Source organism: Salmo trutta, unplaced genomic scaffold, assembly GCF_901001165.1.
Source record: "Salmo trutta unplaced genomic scaffold, fSalTru1.1, whole genome shotgun sequence".
Classification (NCBI taxonomy): domain Eukaryota; kingdom Metazoa; phylum Chordata; class Actinopteri; order Salmoniformes; family Salmonidae; genus Salmo; species Salmo trutta.
In genome coordinates, this window is record NW_021822733.1 from 56,768 (window position 1) to 75,730 (window position 18,963).

Genomic DNA, 18,963 nt, shown 5'->3' on the forward strand with positions numbered 1-18,963 from the left:
TCAAGACCTTTTCTCAAATCATGAACAGACAGATCTAGCCAGCTGGAAGCAATTTCCAGTCTGTAAATAGCTCTGTGGTTGGCTGGCTATCCCCATGCAAGCTGTGGTGTGGTGTTGACTATGGAACTAGGTATCTACTGCCACCTAGCGGTTGGCTTTCTCCCCAGGCGACATGGCTCAGTGTGAGCCTCCTAGAGGTTGGCTTTCTCCCCAGGCGACATGGCTCAGTTTGAGCCTCCTAGAGGTTGGCTTTCTCCCCAGGCGACATGGCTCAGTTTGAGCCTCCTAGCGGTTGGCTTTCTCCCCAGGCGACATGGCTCAGTGTGAGCCTCCTAGAGGTTGGCTTTCTCCCCAGGCGACATGGCTCAGTGTGGGCCTCCTAGCGGTTGGCTTTCTCCCCAGGCGACATGGCTCAGTTTGAGCCTCCTAGAGGTTGGCTTTCTCCCCAGGCGACATGGCTCAGTTTGAGCCTCCTAGAGGTTGGCTTTCTCCCCAGGCGACATGGCTCAGTGTGTGCCTCCTAGAGGTGGGCTTCCCCCCAAGGCGACATGGCTCAGTTTGAGCGCAGCGCTTTTATTCTAGCTTGTCTGGAACGCCCCCATTAAAGTGCTGCACTTCCTGCTTCTCTCCGAACCAGGAAATAAACAAGTCGGTGGTCGGGTTTTAATTTAACAGGCGGTGTAAGGCTACAGAGCCCTTTTATAAAAAAAAAATTAGCCATCGAATTATAGCTATTTGGACAAGTTATCGCCTGTCACCATGGCCGGCTTCTTCAAGAAAAAGACAGTAGATGGTAAGTGTACACCGACTCGGTATTTCAGCTAGCCGACATTAGCAAAGTTAGCTTCAGTCGCTTCTAATCCGAGAGTGTAAAACTTAACGTTACACACTAGTCTCTAACAGGTAGGCACAGCATTCCTATTACAAGTCAAAATGTTGAATAAACTTCATGTTTTTCCTTTTTTTTTTTTTTACTAGTTTTTGTCGTTTTAAATAGGAGGTAATCTGAGGGGAGGGGGGAAACACAGGGAAGTGTTACTAGCCAGCCTTTCAATACTCTGGTCTGTATAGAGAACCACAGAGTCATATCACCAATAACGTAGCAGTATGTTGGTCCTTCTGGCCGGAGGAGGTGGCGATACGGTATCCACAGGAAACGTTTGCTCTGCCCGACGTTTTGCGGTCCAGGTAGGTTCTGTCACTTGGATTTTCAGTCTCTTCATGCATAGAGACCCACATGATGAGGCTGCTACTGTAAAATCCCCTCTGCGGATCTCCTGTCTGTCTGTCTGTCTGTCTGTCTGTCTGTCTGTCTGTCTGTCTGTCTGTCTGTCTGTCTGTCTCGTCTGTCTCGTCTGTCAGTTCAAAGGGCTTCATTGTCATGGGAAACGGATGTTTTTGCTATGACCAAAACAACTGATATAAACAATAACAATTGTTTCTCTCTCGCTCTCTTCTCATCTCTGTGTTTGCCAAGTACTTATCTTGTAGTCTTCTCTCTGACCGCTACCAAGGCCCAGTACTTATCTTGTATTCTCTCCCACCGCTACCAAGGCCCAGTACTTATCTTGTAGTCTTCTCTCCCACAGCTACCAAGGCCTAGTACTTATCTTGTATTCTCTCTGACCGCTACCAAGGCCCAGTACTTATCTTGTAGTCTTCTCTCCCACAGCTACCAAGGCCTAGTACTTATCTTGTAGTCTTCTCTCTGACCGCTACCAAGGCCCAGTACTTATCTTGTAGTCTTCTCTCCCACCGCTACCAAGGCCTAGTACTTATCTTGTAGTCTTCTCTCTGACCGCTACCAAGGCCCAGTACTTATCTTGTAGTCTTCTCTCCCACAGCTACCAAGGCCTAGTACTTATCTTGTAGTCTTCTCTCTGACCGCTACCAAGGCCTAGTACTTATCTTGTAGTCTTCTCTCTGACCGCTACCAAGGCCTAGTACTTATCTTGTAGTCTTCTCTCTGACCGCTACCAAGGCCTAGTACTTATCTTGTAGTGTTCTCTCCCATCGCTACCAAGGCCTAGTACTTATCTTGTAGTCTTCTCTCCCATCGCTACCAAGGCCTAGTACTTATCTTGTAGTCTTCTCTCCCATCGCTACCAAGGCCTAGTACTTATCTTGTATTCTCTCCCACCGCTACCAAGGCCTAGTACTTATCTTGTATTCTCTCCCACCGCTACCAAGGCCCAGTACTTATCTTGTAGTCTTCTCTCCCACCGCTACCAAGGCCCAGTACTTATCTTGTAGTCTTCTCTCCCACCGCTACCAAGGCCTAGTACTGATCTTGTAGTGTTCTCACCCATCGCTGTGTCTAGATGTGATAAAGGAGCAGACCAAAGAGCTGAGAGGAACCCAGAGACAGATCACCAGAGACAGAACTTCCCTGGAGAAACAGGAAAAACAACTGGTGGGTGTGTAGTTGAAGTAGTCTGTTCTGACAAGCCCTGCAAAGTCCAGTAGTGAATACAGAGAGTATCTGAGTCATGGATAATGTACAGTATTCAGACCGCCTCAATCTACACCACACACACACACAGTACTGCATAATGACAAAGCAAAAAAACAGATTTCGACATTTTTACGTAGTTATAAAAAATAACTGAAATATCACATTTTACATCAGTATTCAGACCCTTTCCCTCGATCCTGACTAGTCTCCCAGTCCCTGCTGTAGAAAAACATCCCCACAGCATGATGCTGCCACCACCATGCTTCACCGTAGGGATGGTGCCAGGTTTCCTCCAGACGTGACGCTTGGCATTCAGGCCAAAGAGTTCAATCTTGGTTTCATCAGACCAGAGAATCTTGTTTGTCATGGTCTGAGAGTCTTTAGGTGCCTTTTGGGAAAACTCCAAGTGGGCTGTCATGTGCCTTTTACTGAGGAGTGGCTTCCGTCTGGCCACTCTACCATAAAGGCCTGATTGGTGGAGTGCTGCAGAGATGGTTGTCCTCCTGGAAGTTTCTCCCATCTCCACAGAGGACCTCCGGAGCTCTGTCAGAGTGACCATTGGGTTCTTGGTCACCTCCGTGACCAAGGCCCTTCTCCCCCGATTGATGAGTTTGGCCGGGCAGCCAGCTCTAGGAAGAGTCTTGGTGGTTCCAAACTTCTTCCATTGAAGAACGATCGAGGCCACTGTGTTCTTGGGAACCTTCAATGCAGCAGAAATGTTTTGATAGCCTTCCCCAGATCTGTGCCTCGACACAATCCTGTCTCGGAGCTCTACAGACAATTCCTTTGACCTCATGTCTAAGTTTTGCTCTGACCTTATATAGACAGGTGTGTGTGCCTTTCCAAATCATGTCCAATCAATTGAATTTACCACAGGTGGACTCCAATCAAGTTGTAGAAACATCTCAAGGATGATCAATGGAAACAGGATGCACCTGAGCTCAATTTAGAGTCTCATAGCAAAGGGTCTGAATACTTATGTAAATAAGGTTTCTGTTTTATTTGTAATACATTTGTAAAAATGTCTAAACCTGTTTTTGCTTCGTCATTATGGGGTATTGTGTGGAGATTGATGAGAAAAAACATTTAATTTAATCAATTTTAGAATAAGGCTGTAACGTAAGAAAATGTGTAAAAAGTGAAGGGGTCTGAATTCTTTCCGGATGCGCTGTAGGTCTATGTGGAAAACCCTGCCGGGAGCCTGTTTGATATCATTACATTCATGCCAAACATAACAATGGAGTGACAGGAAGTTGGTATGATGACACAAACAGGCTGGCACCCAGGCTAGTCAGCCCCAGATTGTTGTCTTGGTTTCCAGCTTTGTCTTTTGTATACAGTACCCACCACCACGCTGGGCACTGTATATTGGGGCGGCAGGGTAGCCTAGTGGTTTAGAGCGTTGGACTTGTAACCCGAAAGGTTGGAAGTTCGAATCCCTGAGTTGACATGGTAAAAATCTGTCGTTCTGCCCCTGAACAAGGCAGTTAACCCACTGTTCCCCGGTAGGCCGTCGTTGTAAAATAAGAATTTGTTCTTCACTGACTTGCCTGGTTAAATAAAGGTAAAATAAATAAAAATGCTTCGCTGTAGGGCTGGTGCCAGGTTTCCAGAACATTTCTACAAACCTGTTTTTGCTTTGTCATTATGGGGTCTTGTGATGTCATTATGGGGTCTTGTGATGTCATTATGGGGTCTTGTGATGTCATTATGGGGTCTTGTGATGTCATTATGGGGTATTGTGATGTCATTATAGGGTCTTGTGACGTCATTATGGGGTCTTGTGACGTCATTATAGGGTCTTGTGATGTCATTATGGGGTCTTGTGACGTCATTATGGGGTCTTGTGACGTCATTATGGGGTCTTGTGACGTCATTATGGGGTCTTGTGATGTCATTATGGGGTCTTGTGATGTCATTATGGGGTCTTGTGACGTCATTATGGGGTATTGTGACGTCATCATGGGGTATTGTGATGTCATTATGGGGTATTGTGTATAGATTGATGAGGGGGGGAAACGATTTAATCAATTTTAGAAATAAGGCTGTAACAAAATGTGGGTAAAGGTCCACGGGGTCTGAATACTTTCCGAATGCACGCCGTCTCCCAGGAGATGGAGATTAAGAAGATGGCGAAGACGGGGAACAAGGAGGCGTGTACCATCCTGGCCAAGCAGCTGATTCAGCTGAGGAGACAGAAGAACAGAAGCTACGCCGTCGGTTCAAAGGTCACCTCCATGTCCTCTCAGACCAAACTCATGAACTCCCAGATGAAGATGGCAGGGGCCATGGCTACCACGACCAAAGTAAGTGTGGATCAGTGGGCTGCTTCTACCCACAGGGGGGTGGGATACACCTTGGACGTCCTGTCTGTCTGTCACTCCTGTCTGTGTCTCTGTCACTCCTGTCTGTGTCTCTGTCACTCCTGTCTGTGTCTCTGTCACTCCTGTCTGTGTCTCTGTCACTCCTGTCTGTGTCTCTGTCACTCCTGTCTGTGTCTCTGTCTGTCTCTGTCTGTGTCTCTGTCTGTCTCTGTCTGTGCTGTATTTTAATGGGTGTTGTCTTCCTTTTGCAAAGTGTAACCAGAGTGTAACCATGTGACTCTCCTCTCCCTTCCTCTCCTCTCCCCTCCTCCTCTCCCTTCCTCTCCTCTCTCCTCTCCTCTCCTCTCCTCTCCTCTCCCCTCCTCTCCTCTCCTCTCCTCTCCTCTCCTCTCCTCTCCTCTCCTCTCCCTTCCTCTCCCCTCCTCTCCTCTCCTCTCCTCTCCTCTCCTCTCCCTTCCTCTCCTCTCCTCTCCTCTCCTCTCCTCTCCTCTCCCCTCCTCTCCTCTCCTCTCCTCTCCCCTCCTCTCCTCTCCTCTCCCTTCCTCTCCTCTCCTCTCCTCTCCTCTCCTCTCCTCTCCTCTCCTCTCCTCTCCTCTCCTCTCCCCTCCTCTCCTCTCCTCTCCTCTCCCCTCCTCTCCTCTCCTCTCCTCTCCTCTCCCCTCCTCTCCTCTCCTCTCCCCTCCTCTCCCTTCCCCTCCTCTCCTCTCCTCTCCCTTCCTCTCCCCTCCTCTCCTCTCCTCTCCCCTCCTCTCCTCTCCTCTCCTCTCCTCTCCCGTCTCAGACTATGCAGGCTGTGAATAAGAAGATGGACCCTCAGAAGATGCAACAGACCATGCAGAACTTCCAGAAGGAGAACATGAAGATGGAGATGTCAGAGGAGCTGAGTAAGACTGGATCTATATTCCACATTCTATGTTGTCCTCCATGATAAGACTGGATCTATATTCCACATTCTATGTTGTTGTCCTCATGCTATTAAGACTGGATCTATATTACACATTCTATGTTGTCCTCCATGATAAGACTGGATCTATGTTACACATTCTATGTTATCCTCATGATGATAAGACTGGATCTATAGTACACATTCTATGTTGTCGTCCTGATGATAACACTGGATCTATATTCCACATTCTATGTTGTCTTCATGATGACAAGACTGGATCTATATTACACATTCTATATTATACATTCTATGTTGTCCTCATGATGATAAGACTGGATCTATATTACACATTCTATATTATACATTCTATGTTGTCCTCATGATGACAAGACTGGATCTATATTACACATTCTATGTTGTTGTCCTCATGATGAGACATAATATTATTACCTATATAGTGTAATATTATTACCTATATAGTGTACTATTATTACCTATATAGTGTACTATTATTACCTATATAGTGTGCTATTATTACCTATATAGTGTGCTATTATTACCTATATAGTGTGCTAGTATTACCTATATAGTGTACTAGTATTACCTATATAGTGTACTAGTATTACCTATATAGTGTACTAGTATTACCTATATAGTGTACTATATGCTATTATTACCTATATAGTGTACTATATACTATTATTACCTATATAGTGTACTATTATTACCTATATAGTGTACTATATACTATTATTACCTACATAGTGTACTATTATTACCTATATAGTGTACTATTATTACCTAATTATTACCTATATAGTGTACTATTATTACCTATATAGTGTACTATATACTATTATTACCTATATAGTGTGCTATATGCTATTATTACCTATATAGTGTACTCTATGCTATTATTACCTATATAGTGTACTCTATGCTATTATTACCTATATAGTGTACTATATACTATTATTACCTATTTAGTGTACTATATACTATTATTACCTATATAGTGTACTATTATTACCTATATAGTGTACTATATGCTATTATTACCTATATAGTGTACTATTATTACCTATATAGTGTGCTATTATTACCTATATAGTGTACTATTATTACCTATATAGTGTACTATTATTACCTATATAGTGTGCTATTATTACCTATATAGTGTGCTATTATTACCTATATAATGTACTATTATTACCTATATAGTGTGCTATTATTACCTATATAGTGTACTAGTATTACCTATATAGTGTGCTATTATTACCTATATAGTGTACTAGTATTACCTATATAGTGTGCTATTATTACCTATATAGTGTACTAGTATTACCTATATAGTGTGCTATTATTACCTATATAGTGTACTAGTATTACCTATATAGTGTACTATATACTATTATTACCTATATAGTGTACTAGTATTACCTATATAGTGTACTAGTATTACCTATATAGTGTGCTATTATTACCTATATAGTGTACTATTATTACCTATATAGTGTACTATTATTACCTATATAGTGTACTATATGCTATTATTACCTATATAGTGTACTATTATTACCTATATAGTGTGCTATTATTACCTATATAGTGTACTATTATTACCTATATAGTGTACTATTATTACCTATATAGTGTGCTATTATTACCTATATAGTGTGCTATTATTACCTATATAGTGTACTATTATTACCTATATAGTGTACTATTATTACCTATATAGTGTACTATTATTACCTATATAGTGTGCTATTATTACCTATATAGTGTGCTATTATTACCTATATAGTGTGCTATTATTACCTATATAGTGTGCTATTATTACCTATATAGTGTACTAGTATTACCTATATAGTGTGCTATTATTACCTATATAGTGTACTAGTATTACCTATATAGTGTGCTATTATTACCTATATAGTGTGCTATTATTACCTATATAGTGTACTAGTATTACCTATATAGTGTGCTATTATTACCTATATAGTGTACTAGTATTACCTATATAGTGTACTATATACTATTATTACCTATATAGTGTACTAGTATTACCTATATAGTGTACTAGTATTACCTATATAGTGTGCTATTATTACCTATATAGTGTACTATTATTACCTATATAGTGTACTAGTATTACCTATATAGTGTACTAGTATTACCTATATAGTGTACTAGTATTACCTATATAGTGTACTAGTATTACCTATATAGTGTACTAGTATTACCTATATAGTGTACTAGTATTACCTATATAGTGTACTAGTATTACCTATATAGTGTACTATTATTACCTATATAGTGTACTAGTATTACCTATATAGTGTACTATATACTAGTATTACCTATATAGTGTACTATATACTATTATTACCTATATAGTGTACTAGTATTACCTATATAGTGTACTATTATTACCTATATAGTGTACTATATACTATTATTACCTATATAGTGTACTATTATTACCTATATAGTGTACTAGTATTACCTATATAGTGTACTATTATTACCTATATAGTGTACTATATACTATTATTACCTATATAGTGTACTAGTATTACCTATATAGTGTACTAGTATTACCTATATAGTGTACTATTATTACCTATATAGTGTACTATTATTACCTATATAATGTACTAGTATTACCTATATAGTGTACTATTATTACCTATATAATGTACTAGTATTACCTATATAGTGTACTATTATTACCTATATAGTGTACTACGTTTGACCAGAGCCCTATTGCTCTGTGACCAATGGTTTCATCTGAAATGACACCCTGTCCCCTATATAGGGCCCTGGTAGACAGTAGTGGACTATATAGGGTCCTGGTAGACAGTAGTGTACTATATAGGGCCCTGGTAGACAGTAGTGTACTGTATAGGGCCCCGGTAGACAGTAGTGGACTATATAGGGTCCTGGTAGACAGTAGTGTACTATATAGGGCCCTGGTAGACGTTAGTGGACTATATAGGGCCCTGGTAGACAGTAGTGGACTATATAGGGCCCCGGTAGACAGTAGTGGACTATATAGGGTCCCGGTAGACAGTAGTGGACTATATAGGGCCCTGGTAGACAGTAATGTACTATATAGGGGACATACTATATAGGGCCCTGGTAGACAGTAGTGTACTATATAGGGCCCTGGTAGACAGTAGTGGACTATATAGGGCCCCGGTAGACAGTAGTGTACTGTATAGGGCCCTGGTAGACAGTAGTGGACTATATAGGGCCCTGGTAGACAGTAGTGGACTATATAGGGCCCTGGTAGACAGTAGTGGACTATATAGGGCCCTGGTAGACAGTAGTGGACTATATAGGGCCCTTGGTAGACAGTAGTGTACTATATAGGGCCCTGGTAGACAGTAGTGGACTATATAGGGCCCTGGTAGACAGTAGTGGACTATATAGGGCCCTGGTAGACAGTAGTGTACCCTATAGGGCCCTGGTAGACGGTAGTGGACTATATAGGGCCCTGGTAGACAGTAGTGTACTATATAGGGCCCTGGTAGACAGTAGTGGACTATATAGGGCCCTTGGTAGACAGTAGTGGACTATATAGGGCCCTGGTAGACAGTAGTGGACTATATAGGGCCCTTGGTAGACAGTAGTGGACTATATAGGGGATATACTATAAAGGGCCCCGGTAGACAGTAGTGTACTATATAGGGCCCTGGTAGACAGTAGTGGACTATATAGGGCCCTGGTAGACAGTAGTGGACTATATAGGGCCCTGGTAGACAGTAGTGGACTATATAGGGCCCTGGTAGACAGTAGTGTGCCATTTTGGACAACACCATTGTCATTATCAAGAAGCCCCTCCCCCATGTCACTCATGTGTCCATATGCAGTACCAGTCAACAGTTTGGACACACCTACTCATTCAAGGGTTTTTCTTAATTTTTACTATTTTCTACATTGTAGAATAATAGTGAAGACATCAAAACTATGAAATAACACATATGGAATCATGTAGTAACCAAAAAAGTGTTAAACAAATCAAAATACATTTGAGATTCTTCAAAGTAGCCACCCTTTGCCTTGATGACAGCTTTGCACACTCTTGACATTCTCTCAACCAGCTTCATGAGGTAGTCACCTGGAATGCATTTCAATTAACAGGTGTGCCTTGTTAAAAGTTAATTTGTGGAATTTCTTTCCTTCTTAATGCGTTTGAGCCAATCAGTTGTGACATGGTAGGGGTGGTATACAGAAGATAGCCCTATTTGGTAAAAGACTAAGACCATATTATGGCAAGAACAGCTCAAATATGCAAAGAGAAACAACAGTCCATCATTACTTTAAGACATGAAGGTCAGTCAATCTGGAATATTTTAAGAACTTTGACAGTTTCTTCAAGTGCAGCCGCAAAACCCATCAAGCGCTATGATGAAACTGTCTCTCATGAGGACCGCCACAGGAAAGGAAGACCCAGAGTTCCCTCTGCTGCAGAGGATAAGTTCATTAGAGTTACCAGCCTCATGAGGACCGCCACAGGAACGGAAGACCCAGAGTTCCCTCTGCTGCAGAGGATAAGTTCATTAGAGTTACCAGCCTCATGAGGACCGCCACAGGAAAGGAAGACCCAGAGTTCCCTCTGCTGCAGAGGATAAGTTCATTAGAGTTACCAGCCTCATGAGGACCGCCACAGGAACGGAAGACCCAGAGTTCCCTCTGCTGCAGAGGATAAGTTCATTAGAGTTACCAGCCTCATGAGGACCGCCACAGGAAAGGAAGACCCAGAGTTACCTCTGCTGCAGAGGATAAGTTCAGTAGAGTTACCAGCCTCAGAAATTGCAGCCCAAATAAATGCTTCACAGAGTTCAAGTAACAGACACATCTCAACATCATCTGTTCAGAGGAGACTGTGTGAATCAGGCCTTCATGGTCGATTCACTGCAAAGAAACCACTACTAAAGGACACCAATAAGAAGAAGAGACTCGCTTGGACCAAGAAACAAGAGCAATGGACATTAAACCAGTGGACATTTTTGGTTCCAACCACTGTGTCTTTGAGACGCAGAGTAGGTGAACGGATGATCTCCGCATTTGTGGTTCCCAAATTGAAGCATGGAGGAAGAGGTGTGGGGGTGCTTTGCTGGTGTCTGTGATTTATTTAGAATTTATAGCACACTTAACCAACATGGCCTACACCTCAACCCAATTGAGATGGTTTGGGATGAGATGGACAGCAGAGTGAAAAGAAAAGCAGTCGACAAGTGCTCAGCATATGTGGGAACTCCTTCAAGACTGTTGGAAAAACATTCCATTTGAAGCTGGTTGAGAGAATGCCAAGAGTGTGCAAAGCTGTCATCAAGACAAAGGGTGGCTATTTTTGAAGAATCTCAAATATAAAATGTTTTGATTAGTTTTAACACTTTCTTTTGGTTACTACATGATTCCATAAGTGTTATTTCATAGTTTTGATGTCTTCACTATTATTTTACAATGTAGAAAATAGTAAAAAATAAAGAAAAATCCTTGAATGAGTAGGTGTTCTAAAACTTTTGACCGGTAGTGTGTGTGTGTGTGTGTGTGACGGGGTGTTTTATCGGAGTCATCTCTCTCTGTCTCCTCCTCTCAGTTAACGATACGCTGGACGAGATCTTTGATGCGTCTGGAGACGAGGAGGAGTCTGACAGCATCGTTAACCAGGTTCTGGACGAGATCGGCATCGAGATATCAGGAAAGGTGAGACATTTTAGTGTTTATTGGGAAATATAATGTGTTATCAATGATGTACCTGATTTTATTTTTATTTATTTAATTTATTTATTTAAACCTGTTAAGGACAGACGTTCCGCTAGCGGGACTCCTAGCCAATGGCATCGCACGGCACGAAATACAAAACCAACTAAAATACCACAATTCAATTTTCTCAAACAATCAACTATTTTACACCATTTTAAAGACAAGACTCTCGTTAATCTAACCACATTGTCCAATTTCAAAAAGGCTTTACAACGAAAGCAAAACATTAGATTATGTCAGCAGAGTACCCAGCCAAAAATAATCACAGCCATTTTCAAGCTAGCATATAATGTCACATAAACCCAAACCACAGCTAAATGCAGCACTAACCTTTGATGATCTTCATCAGATGACACTCCTTGGACATTATGTTATACAATACATGCATGTTTTGTTCAATCAAGTTCATATTTATATCAAAAACCAGCTTTTTACATTAGCATGTGATGTTCAGAACTAGCATTCCCACCGAACACTTCCGGTGAATTTAAATTACTCACGATTAACGTTCACAAAATACATAATTATTTTAAGAATTATAGATACAGAACTCCTTTATGCAATCGCGGTGTCCGATTTTAAAATAGCTTTTCGGTGAAAGCACATTTTGCAATATTCTGAGTAGATAGCCCGGCCATCATGGCTAGCTAATTTGACACCCACCAAGTGTGGTACTCACCAAACTCAGAATTACTATAAGAAAAATTGGATTACCTTTGCTGTTCTTTGTCAGAATGCACTCCCAGGACTTCTACAACAAATGTTGTTTTGGTTCCAAATAATCCATAGTTATATTCAAATAGCTCCGTTTTGTTCGTGCGTTGAGGTCACTAGCCGAAGGGTAACGCGCGAGCGCATTTCGTGACACATTTCAAAATATTCCATTACCGTACTTCGAAGCATGTCAAACGCCGTTTAAAATCAATTTTTATGCTATTTTTCTCGTAAAATAGCAATAATATTCCAACCGGGCGACGTTGTATTCATTCAAAGGCTGAAAGAAAAAAAATGGAGTCGTCTCGTGGACGCGCATCTCCAGTGTCACTGTTCCCACCCTGACCACTAACAAATACTCTTAGCTCAGATGTTCTTAGCCCAGAGACAGGAGACACGTCATTCCACTTTCTGGCGCCTTCTGAGAGCCAATGGAAGCCTTAGAAAATGTCACGTTACAGCACAGATACTGTATTTTCGATAGAGATGCTACAGAATGACAATAAATTGTCAGACAGGGCACTTTCTGTATGGAATCTTTTCAGGTTTTTGCCTGCCATAGGAGTTCTGTTATACTCACAGACACCATTCAAACAGTTTTAGAAACTTTAGGGTGTTTTCTATCCAAATATACTAATTATATGCATATTCTAGTTTCTGGGCAGGAGTAGTAACCAGATTAAATCGGGTACGTTTTTTATCCGGCTGTGCAAATACTGCCCCCTATCCCAAACATGTTAATAAAGGCAGAATAAATCTAGAGACTAAAACCTGATATTGGGAACTATAAGAGAGATCCTTGGGGCTGGTTTCCCAGATATAGATTAAGACTAGTCCTGGATTTAAAGTAACTTTCATTTGGAGATTTGAAATGGGGCCAGGGTTAGTCTATGTCTGGGAAACTGGACCTGTATGTAGCATTATAAACTGGCTGGTTCCAGTCCTGAATGCTGATTGGCTGACAAGGGTCCTACTGGGTTAGGGTCCTACTGGGTTAGGTTTAGGGTCCTACTGGGTTAAGGTCCTACTGGGTTAGGGTCCTAATGGGTTAGGGTCCAACTGGGTTAGGGTCCTACTGGGTTAGGGTCCTACTGGGTTAGGTTTAGGGTCCTACTGAGTTAGGGTCCTACTGGGTTAGGGTCCACCTGGGTTAGGGTCCACCTGGGTTAGGGTCCTACTGGGTTAGGTTTAGGGTCCTACTGGGTTAGGGTCCTACTGGGTTAGGGTCCTACTGGGTTAGGTTTAGGGTCCTACTGGGTTAGGGTCCACCTGGGTTAGGGTCCACCTGGGTTAGGGTCCTACTGGGTTAGGTTTAGGGTCCTACTGGGTTAGGGTCCACCTGGGTTAGGGTTAGGGTCCTACTGAGATAGGGTCTTACTGGGTTAGGGTTAAGGGTCCTACTGGGTTAGGGTCTTACTGGGTTAGGGTTCTAATGGGTTAGGTTCCACCTGGGTTAGGGTCCTACTGGGTTAGGGTCCACCTGGGTTAGGGTCCACCTGGGTTAGGGTCCCCCTGGGTTAGGGTCCAACAGGGTTAGGGTCCAACAGGGTTAGGGTCCTACTGGGTTAGGGTCCTACTGGGTTAGGGTCCGCCTGGGTTAGGGTCCGCCTGGGTTAGGGTCCACCTGGGTTAGGGTCAGGGTCCTACTGAGTTAGGGTCCTACTGGGTTAGGGTCTTACTGGGTTAGGGTTAAGGGTCCTACTGGGTTAGGGTCCTAATGGGTTAGGTTCCACCTGGGTTAGGGTCCACCTGGGTTAGGGTCCACCTGGGTTAGGGTCCACCTGGGTTAGGGTTCTAATGGTTTAGGGTCCTACTGGGTTAGGGTCCTACTGGGTTAGGGTCCTACTGGGTTAGGGTCCTACTGGGTTAGGTTTAGGGTCCACCTGGGTTAGGGTCTTACTGGGTTAGGGTCTTACTGGGTTATGGTTCTAATGGGTTAGGGTTAGGGTCCTACTGGGTTAGGGTCCTACTGGGTTAGGGTCCTACTGGGTTAGGGTCTTACTGGGTTGGGGTCCTACTGGGTTAGGGTCCAACAGGGTTAGGGTCCAACAGGGTTAGGGTCCTACTGGGTTAGGGTCCACCTGGGTTAGGGTCCTACTGGGTTGGGGTCCTACTGGGTTAGGGTCCTACTGGGGATGTCATTCTGCAGCTCTATGGAAATACTCTGTAAAGTAAGTTAGGCTTGTCTGAACCAGAATGGCCCATTGGGCAGGAGCTGAATCTCCTGTTTCTGTAGTGAGACAGCTTGATGTACAGGACACCCCCTGGACAGGACACTAGTCTATCTCCTGTTTCTGTAGTGAGACAGCTTGATGTACCAGTACACCCCCTGGACAGGACACTAGTCTATATCCTGTTCCTGCAGAGAGACAGCTTGATGTACCAGTACTCCCCTGGACAGGACACTAGTCTATATCCTGTTTCTGTAGTGAGACAGCTTGATGTACAGGACACCCCCTGGACAGGACACTAGTCTATCTCCTGTTTCCGTAGTGAGACAGCTTGATGTACCAGGACACCCCTTGGACAGGACACTAGTCTACCTCCTGTTTGTGTAGTGAGACAGCTTGATGTACCAGGACACCCCCTGGACAGGACACTAGTCTATCTCCTGTTTCTGCAGAGAGACAGCTTGATGTACAGTACACCCCCTGGACAGGACACTAGTCTATCTCCTGTTTCTGTAGTGAGGCAGCTTGATGTACCAGGACAACCCCTGGACAGGACACTAGTCTACCTCCTGTTTGTGTAGTGAGGCAGCTTGATGTACCAGGACACCCCCTGGACAGGACACTAGTACTGTGGAAATACTATGAATGGCATACGCTTGGGAGGATCAAGGTTGAGTTGATTCATTGTTGTTCTTATTGATCGTAGATGGTGAACGCTCCTTCAACCAGCAGAAACAACCCCGCCTCTTCTACCTCGAAATCAGACGGCATCTCCGACGAAGACATCGAACGACAGCTCAAAGCCTTGGGAGTGGACTAACACACACACACACACACACACACACACACACACACACACACACACACACACACACACACACACACCCTGTGCCTGGACACACACACACACGACTCCCCATGCTCCGTTTCTGACATGCCTTTTCTGGGATATAGTGACACTATTATATTTATATATATATATATATATATCGTCTATATGACTGTAGATGCCACTGCATGTAGTTGTAGATGTCCTGCTGTGTATTGGGGTCTATGCAGTGGCCACACAAGGAGAGAGAGGTTGAATAACAGGGCTAGCTACGTTCATTAGCCAAACGTTGTAGAACGTTGCAGGTGAAATAAAATGTTAGCAATAGAGCCTCATTCTACATGTCAGAGAGGTATGTTTTGTTTGTTCTGTAGAGCATATTCCTATCTGAACGTTGCAAAAGGTTTTCGTCCTACTGATGGTTTTCCACCTGTGTGGAGTTTCAGAACAGGAAGTACAGGAGAATGCTGCTATTGTTCCAGGTCAGCGCTCCAAAAGGTCACGGGATTTATCAAGATTAAAGTTAATAACAGCCTATCAATTAAAAAAATAACTAACTTTTTTTTTCCAGAAACAGGAAGTTGAATTGCATGTGTAACTGCTGATGATACTTGTTGACAGTCATTTATTTTCATTTTGAATACATGAACAGTAGAATCTGAAACTGCCTTTCACCACCCTGGAAACCAACTTTAGGATTAGTCCATTTTTTATCCCCCCACTCAGCCCCACCTCTCCCTGTCCCCCCCACCTCTCCCTGTCCCCCCCCACCTCTCCCTGTCCCCCCCCACTCAGCCCCACCTCTCCCTGTCCCCCCCACCTCTCCCTGTCCCCCCCACCTCTCCCTGTCCCCCCCACTCAGCCCCACCTCTCCCTGTCCCCCCCACTCAGCCCCACCTCTCCCTGTCCCCCCCACCTCTCCCTGTCCCCCCCACCTCTCCCTGTCCCCCCCACCTCTCCCTCTCCCCCCCACTTAGCCCCACCTCTCCGTGTCCCCCCCACCTCTCCCTGTCCCCCCCACTTAGCCCCACCTCTCCCTGTCCCCCCCACCTCTCCCTGTCCCCCCCACTTAGCCCCACCTCTCCCTGTCCCCCCCACCTCTCCCTGTCCCCCCCACTTAGCCCCACCTCTCCCTGTCCCCCCCACCTCTCCCTGTCCCCCCCACCTCTCCGTGTCCCCCCCACCTCTCCCTGTCCCCCCCACCTCTCCCTGTCCCCCCCACTTAGCCCCACCTCTCCCTGTCCCCCCCACCTCTCCCTGTCCCCCCCCACCTCTCCCTGTCCCCCCCACCTCTCCCTGTCCCCCCCACTTAGCCCCACCTCTCCCTGTACCCCCCACCTCTCCCTGTCCCCCCCACTTAGCCCCACCTCTCCCTGTCCCCCCCACCTCTCCCTGTCCCCCCCACCTCTCCCTGTCCCCCCCACTTAGCCCCACCTCTCCCTGTCCCCCCCACCTCTCCCTGTCCCCCCCACCTCTCCCTGTCCCCCCCACTTAGCCCCACCTCTCCCGTCCTTCCAGATGTCATGGAAACCTGGGCTCCTGAGGCCCGACTGGACCTCAGTGTTACTGTATGTCTGTCGGTAATGACACCACTGTCTGAACCAGTAGGGGACTTCAGCAGGGCTCGTATTCACAAAGCATCTCAGAGTAGCAGTGCTGATCTAGGATCAGGTCCCTCATTCATTATCATCTAGGATCAGGTCCCCCCCCTCTTATCCATTATGATCTAGGATCAGGTCCCCCCCCCTCTTATCCATTATGATCTAGGATCAGGTCCCCCTCTTATTTATTATGATTTAGGATCAGGTCCCCTCTTATCCATTATGATCTAGGATCAGGTCCCCCTCTTATCCATTATGATCTAGGATCAGGTCCCCCTCTTATTCATTAGGATCTAGGATCAGGTCCCCTTCTTATTCATTAGGATTTAGGATCAGGTCCCCCTCTTATTCATTATGATCTATAGGATCAGGTCCCCCTCTTATTCATTATGATCTATAGCATCAGTAGTAGTGGTAATCTAGGATCAGGTCCCCCTCTTATCCATTATGATCTAGGATCAGGTCCCCCTCTTATCCATTAGGATCTAGGATCAGGTCCCCTCTTATTCATTATGATCTAGGATCAGGTCCCCCTCTTATTCATTATGATCTAGGATCAGGTCCCCCTCTTATTCATTATGATCTATAGGATCAGGTCCCCCTCTTATTCATTATGATCTATAGGATCAGGTCCCCCTCTTATTCATTATGATCTAGGATCAGGTCCCCCTCTTATTCATTATGATCTAGGATCAGGTCCCCCTCTTATCCATTATGATCTATAGGATCAGGTCCCCCTCTTATTCATTAGGATCTAGGATCAGGTCCCCCTCTTATTCATTAGGATTTAGGATCAGGTCCCCCTCTTATTCATTATGATCTATAGGATCAGGTCCCCCTCTTATTCATTATGATCTATAGCATCAGTAGTAGTGGTAATCTAGGATCAGGTCCCCCTCTTATCCATTAGGATCTAAAGCCAAACATGATGCTAGATCAGCACTCCTGTTGTGAGGCGCTTTGTGAACACGGCCCTGATATCTTAGAGCTGTGATGCGGTGGCCAACTCTTGTCCTGGGGAGCTACGCTCCTGCAGGGTTTTGTTCCGGCCCAACAGTCACAGACTTTATATTTATGTTTTTCTGCTATCCTCTCGTTTTGAGAAAGTGTAAATAAAATTATTTCTCAGATATACAAGGCACTTCATCAGATCTTCAGTCTGAAACAGAAATGTCAGTAGACCCTGGTCTAAAGTAGTGTACTATATAGGGAATAGGGCCCTGGTCTAAAGTAGTGCACTATATAGGGAATAGGGTTCTACAGGGCCCTGGTCTAAAGTAGTGCACTATATAGGGAATAGGGCTCTGGTCTAAAGTAGTGCACTATATAGGGAATAGGGCTCTGGTCTAAAGTAGTGCACTATATAGGGAATAGGGTTCTATAGGGCCCTGGTCTAAAGTAGTGCACTATATAGGGAATAGGGTTCTATAGGGCCCTGGTCTAAAGTAGTGCACTATATAGGGAATAGGGCTCTGGTCTATAGTAGTGCACTATATAGGGAATAGGGCTCTGGTCTATAGTTGTGCACTATATAGGGAATAGGGCTCTGGTCTATAGTAGTGCACTATATAGGGAATAGGGCTCTGGTCTATAGTAGTGCACTATATAGGGAATAGGGCCCTGGTCTAAAGTAGTGCACTATATAGGGAATAGGGCCCTGGTCTAAAGTAGTGCACTATATAAGGAATAGGGCCCTGGTCTCTACATAGGGAAAATGTTTCCAAATACCATCCTATTCTCTAGGGATGTAGTGCACTACATAGGGAATAGGGTCCTCCTCTGGTCGGGCAGATGAGACGTGCCCTGGCTGCAGGGTTAGTGGAGGTGTTGGTTGCCTTCTTATACCCACCTTTATCCCGCCCAGGGCCATCCCTCTGTGGGCACGAGAACACCAGGAGACCCCCTGAATGAATGGAAGGACATTTTAAAATACAGAGCTGCTTCAGTAGTTTCAGAACAACAATACAGCCATCAAAATGGAGGATTAAAAACACAAAGTCTGAATTATTGCCATTGTGGTCCGTACCTGGCCATGAGAGCTGCCCGACCAGCAGATAAAGATGGCAGCATCCAGCTCTTTCTTTAAGCCCTGGTGTACCAGAGGATTATAGAAATCAGTGATGACACTGAGCTGTCCAGCTGAGAGACACCAGACCCAGCACCTCCTGCAATCAGGAACAGAACTCCAGCTGCCGTTGGCAACCT

The 18,963-nt window shown here is 44.4% G+C and overlaps 1 protein-coding gene and 1 long non-coding RNA gene across 3 annotated transcripts; both read left to right on the forward strand.

The window, feature by feature from the left end:
* The first annotated feature begins 596 nt into the window (after positions 1-596).
* LOC115184087 (charged multivesicular body protein 2b-like) lies at positions 597-15,816 on the forward strand. Of its 2 annotated transcripts, XM_029745069.1 has the most exons (7): positions 597-793; positions 2,322-2,413; positions 4,567-4,761; positions 5,561-5,663; positions 11,277-11,383; positions 15,035-15,177; positions 15,214-15,816. In XM_029745069.1, the coding sequence occupies exons 1-6, from the start codon at positions 760-762 to the stop codon at positions 15,146-15,148; spliced, it is 645 nt and encodes a 214-aa protein (XP_029600929.1). In that variant the 5' UTR covers positions 597-759; the 3' UTR covers positions 15,149-15,177; positions 15,214-15,816. The 2 variants fall into 2 exon arrangements, with proteins under 2 accessions (XP_029600929.1, XP_029600928.1); XM_029745068.1 differs by having other exon boundaries at positions 15,035-15,816.
* A 785-nt stretch (positions 15,817-16,601) lies between these two features.
* On the forward strand, positions 16,602-17,892 carry LOC115184086 (uncharacterized). Its single transcript, XR_003874181.1, has 2 exons — positions 16,602-16,857; positions 17,649-17,892. It is a non-coding gene; the product is annotated as an uncharacterized LOC115184086 (long non-coding RNA).
* The last annotated feature ends 1,071 nt before the right edge of the window (positions 17,893-18,963 follow it).

Coding starts and splice junctions, on each gene's coding strand:
- LOC115184087 (XM_029745068.1), top strand. CDS start 760: ATGGCCGGCTTCTTCAAGAAAAAGACAGTAGATG. Junction 2,414..4,566: donor AGAAACAGGAAAAACAACTG/GTGGGTGTGTAG, acceptor GCCGTCTCCCAG/GAGATGGAGATTAAGAAGAT. Junction 5,664..11,276: donor GGAGATGTCAGAGGAGCTGA/GTAAGACTGGAT, acceptor TCCTCCTCTCAG/TTAACGATACGCTGGACGAG.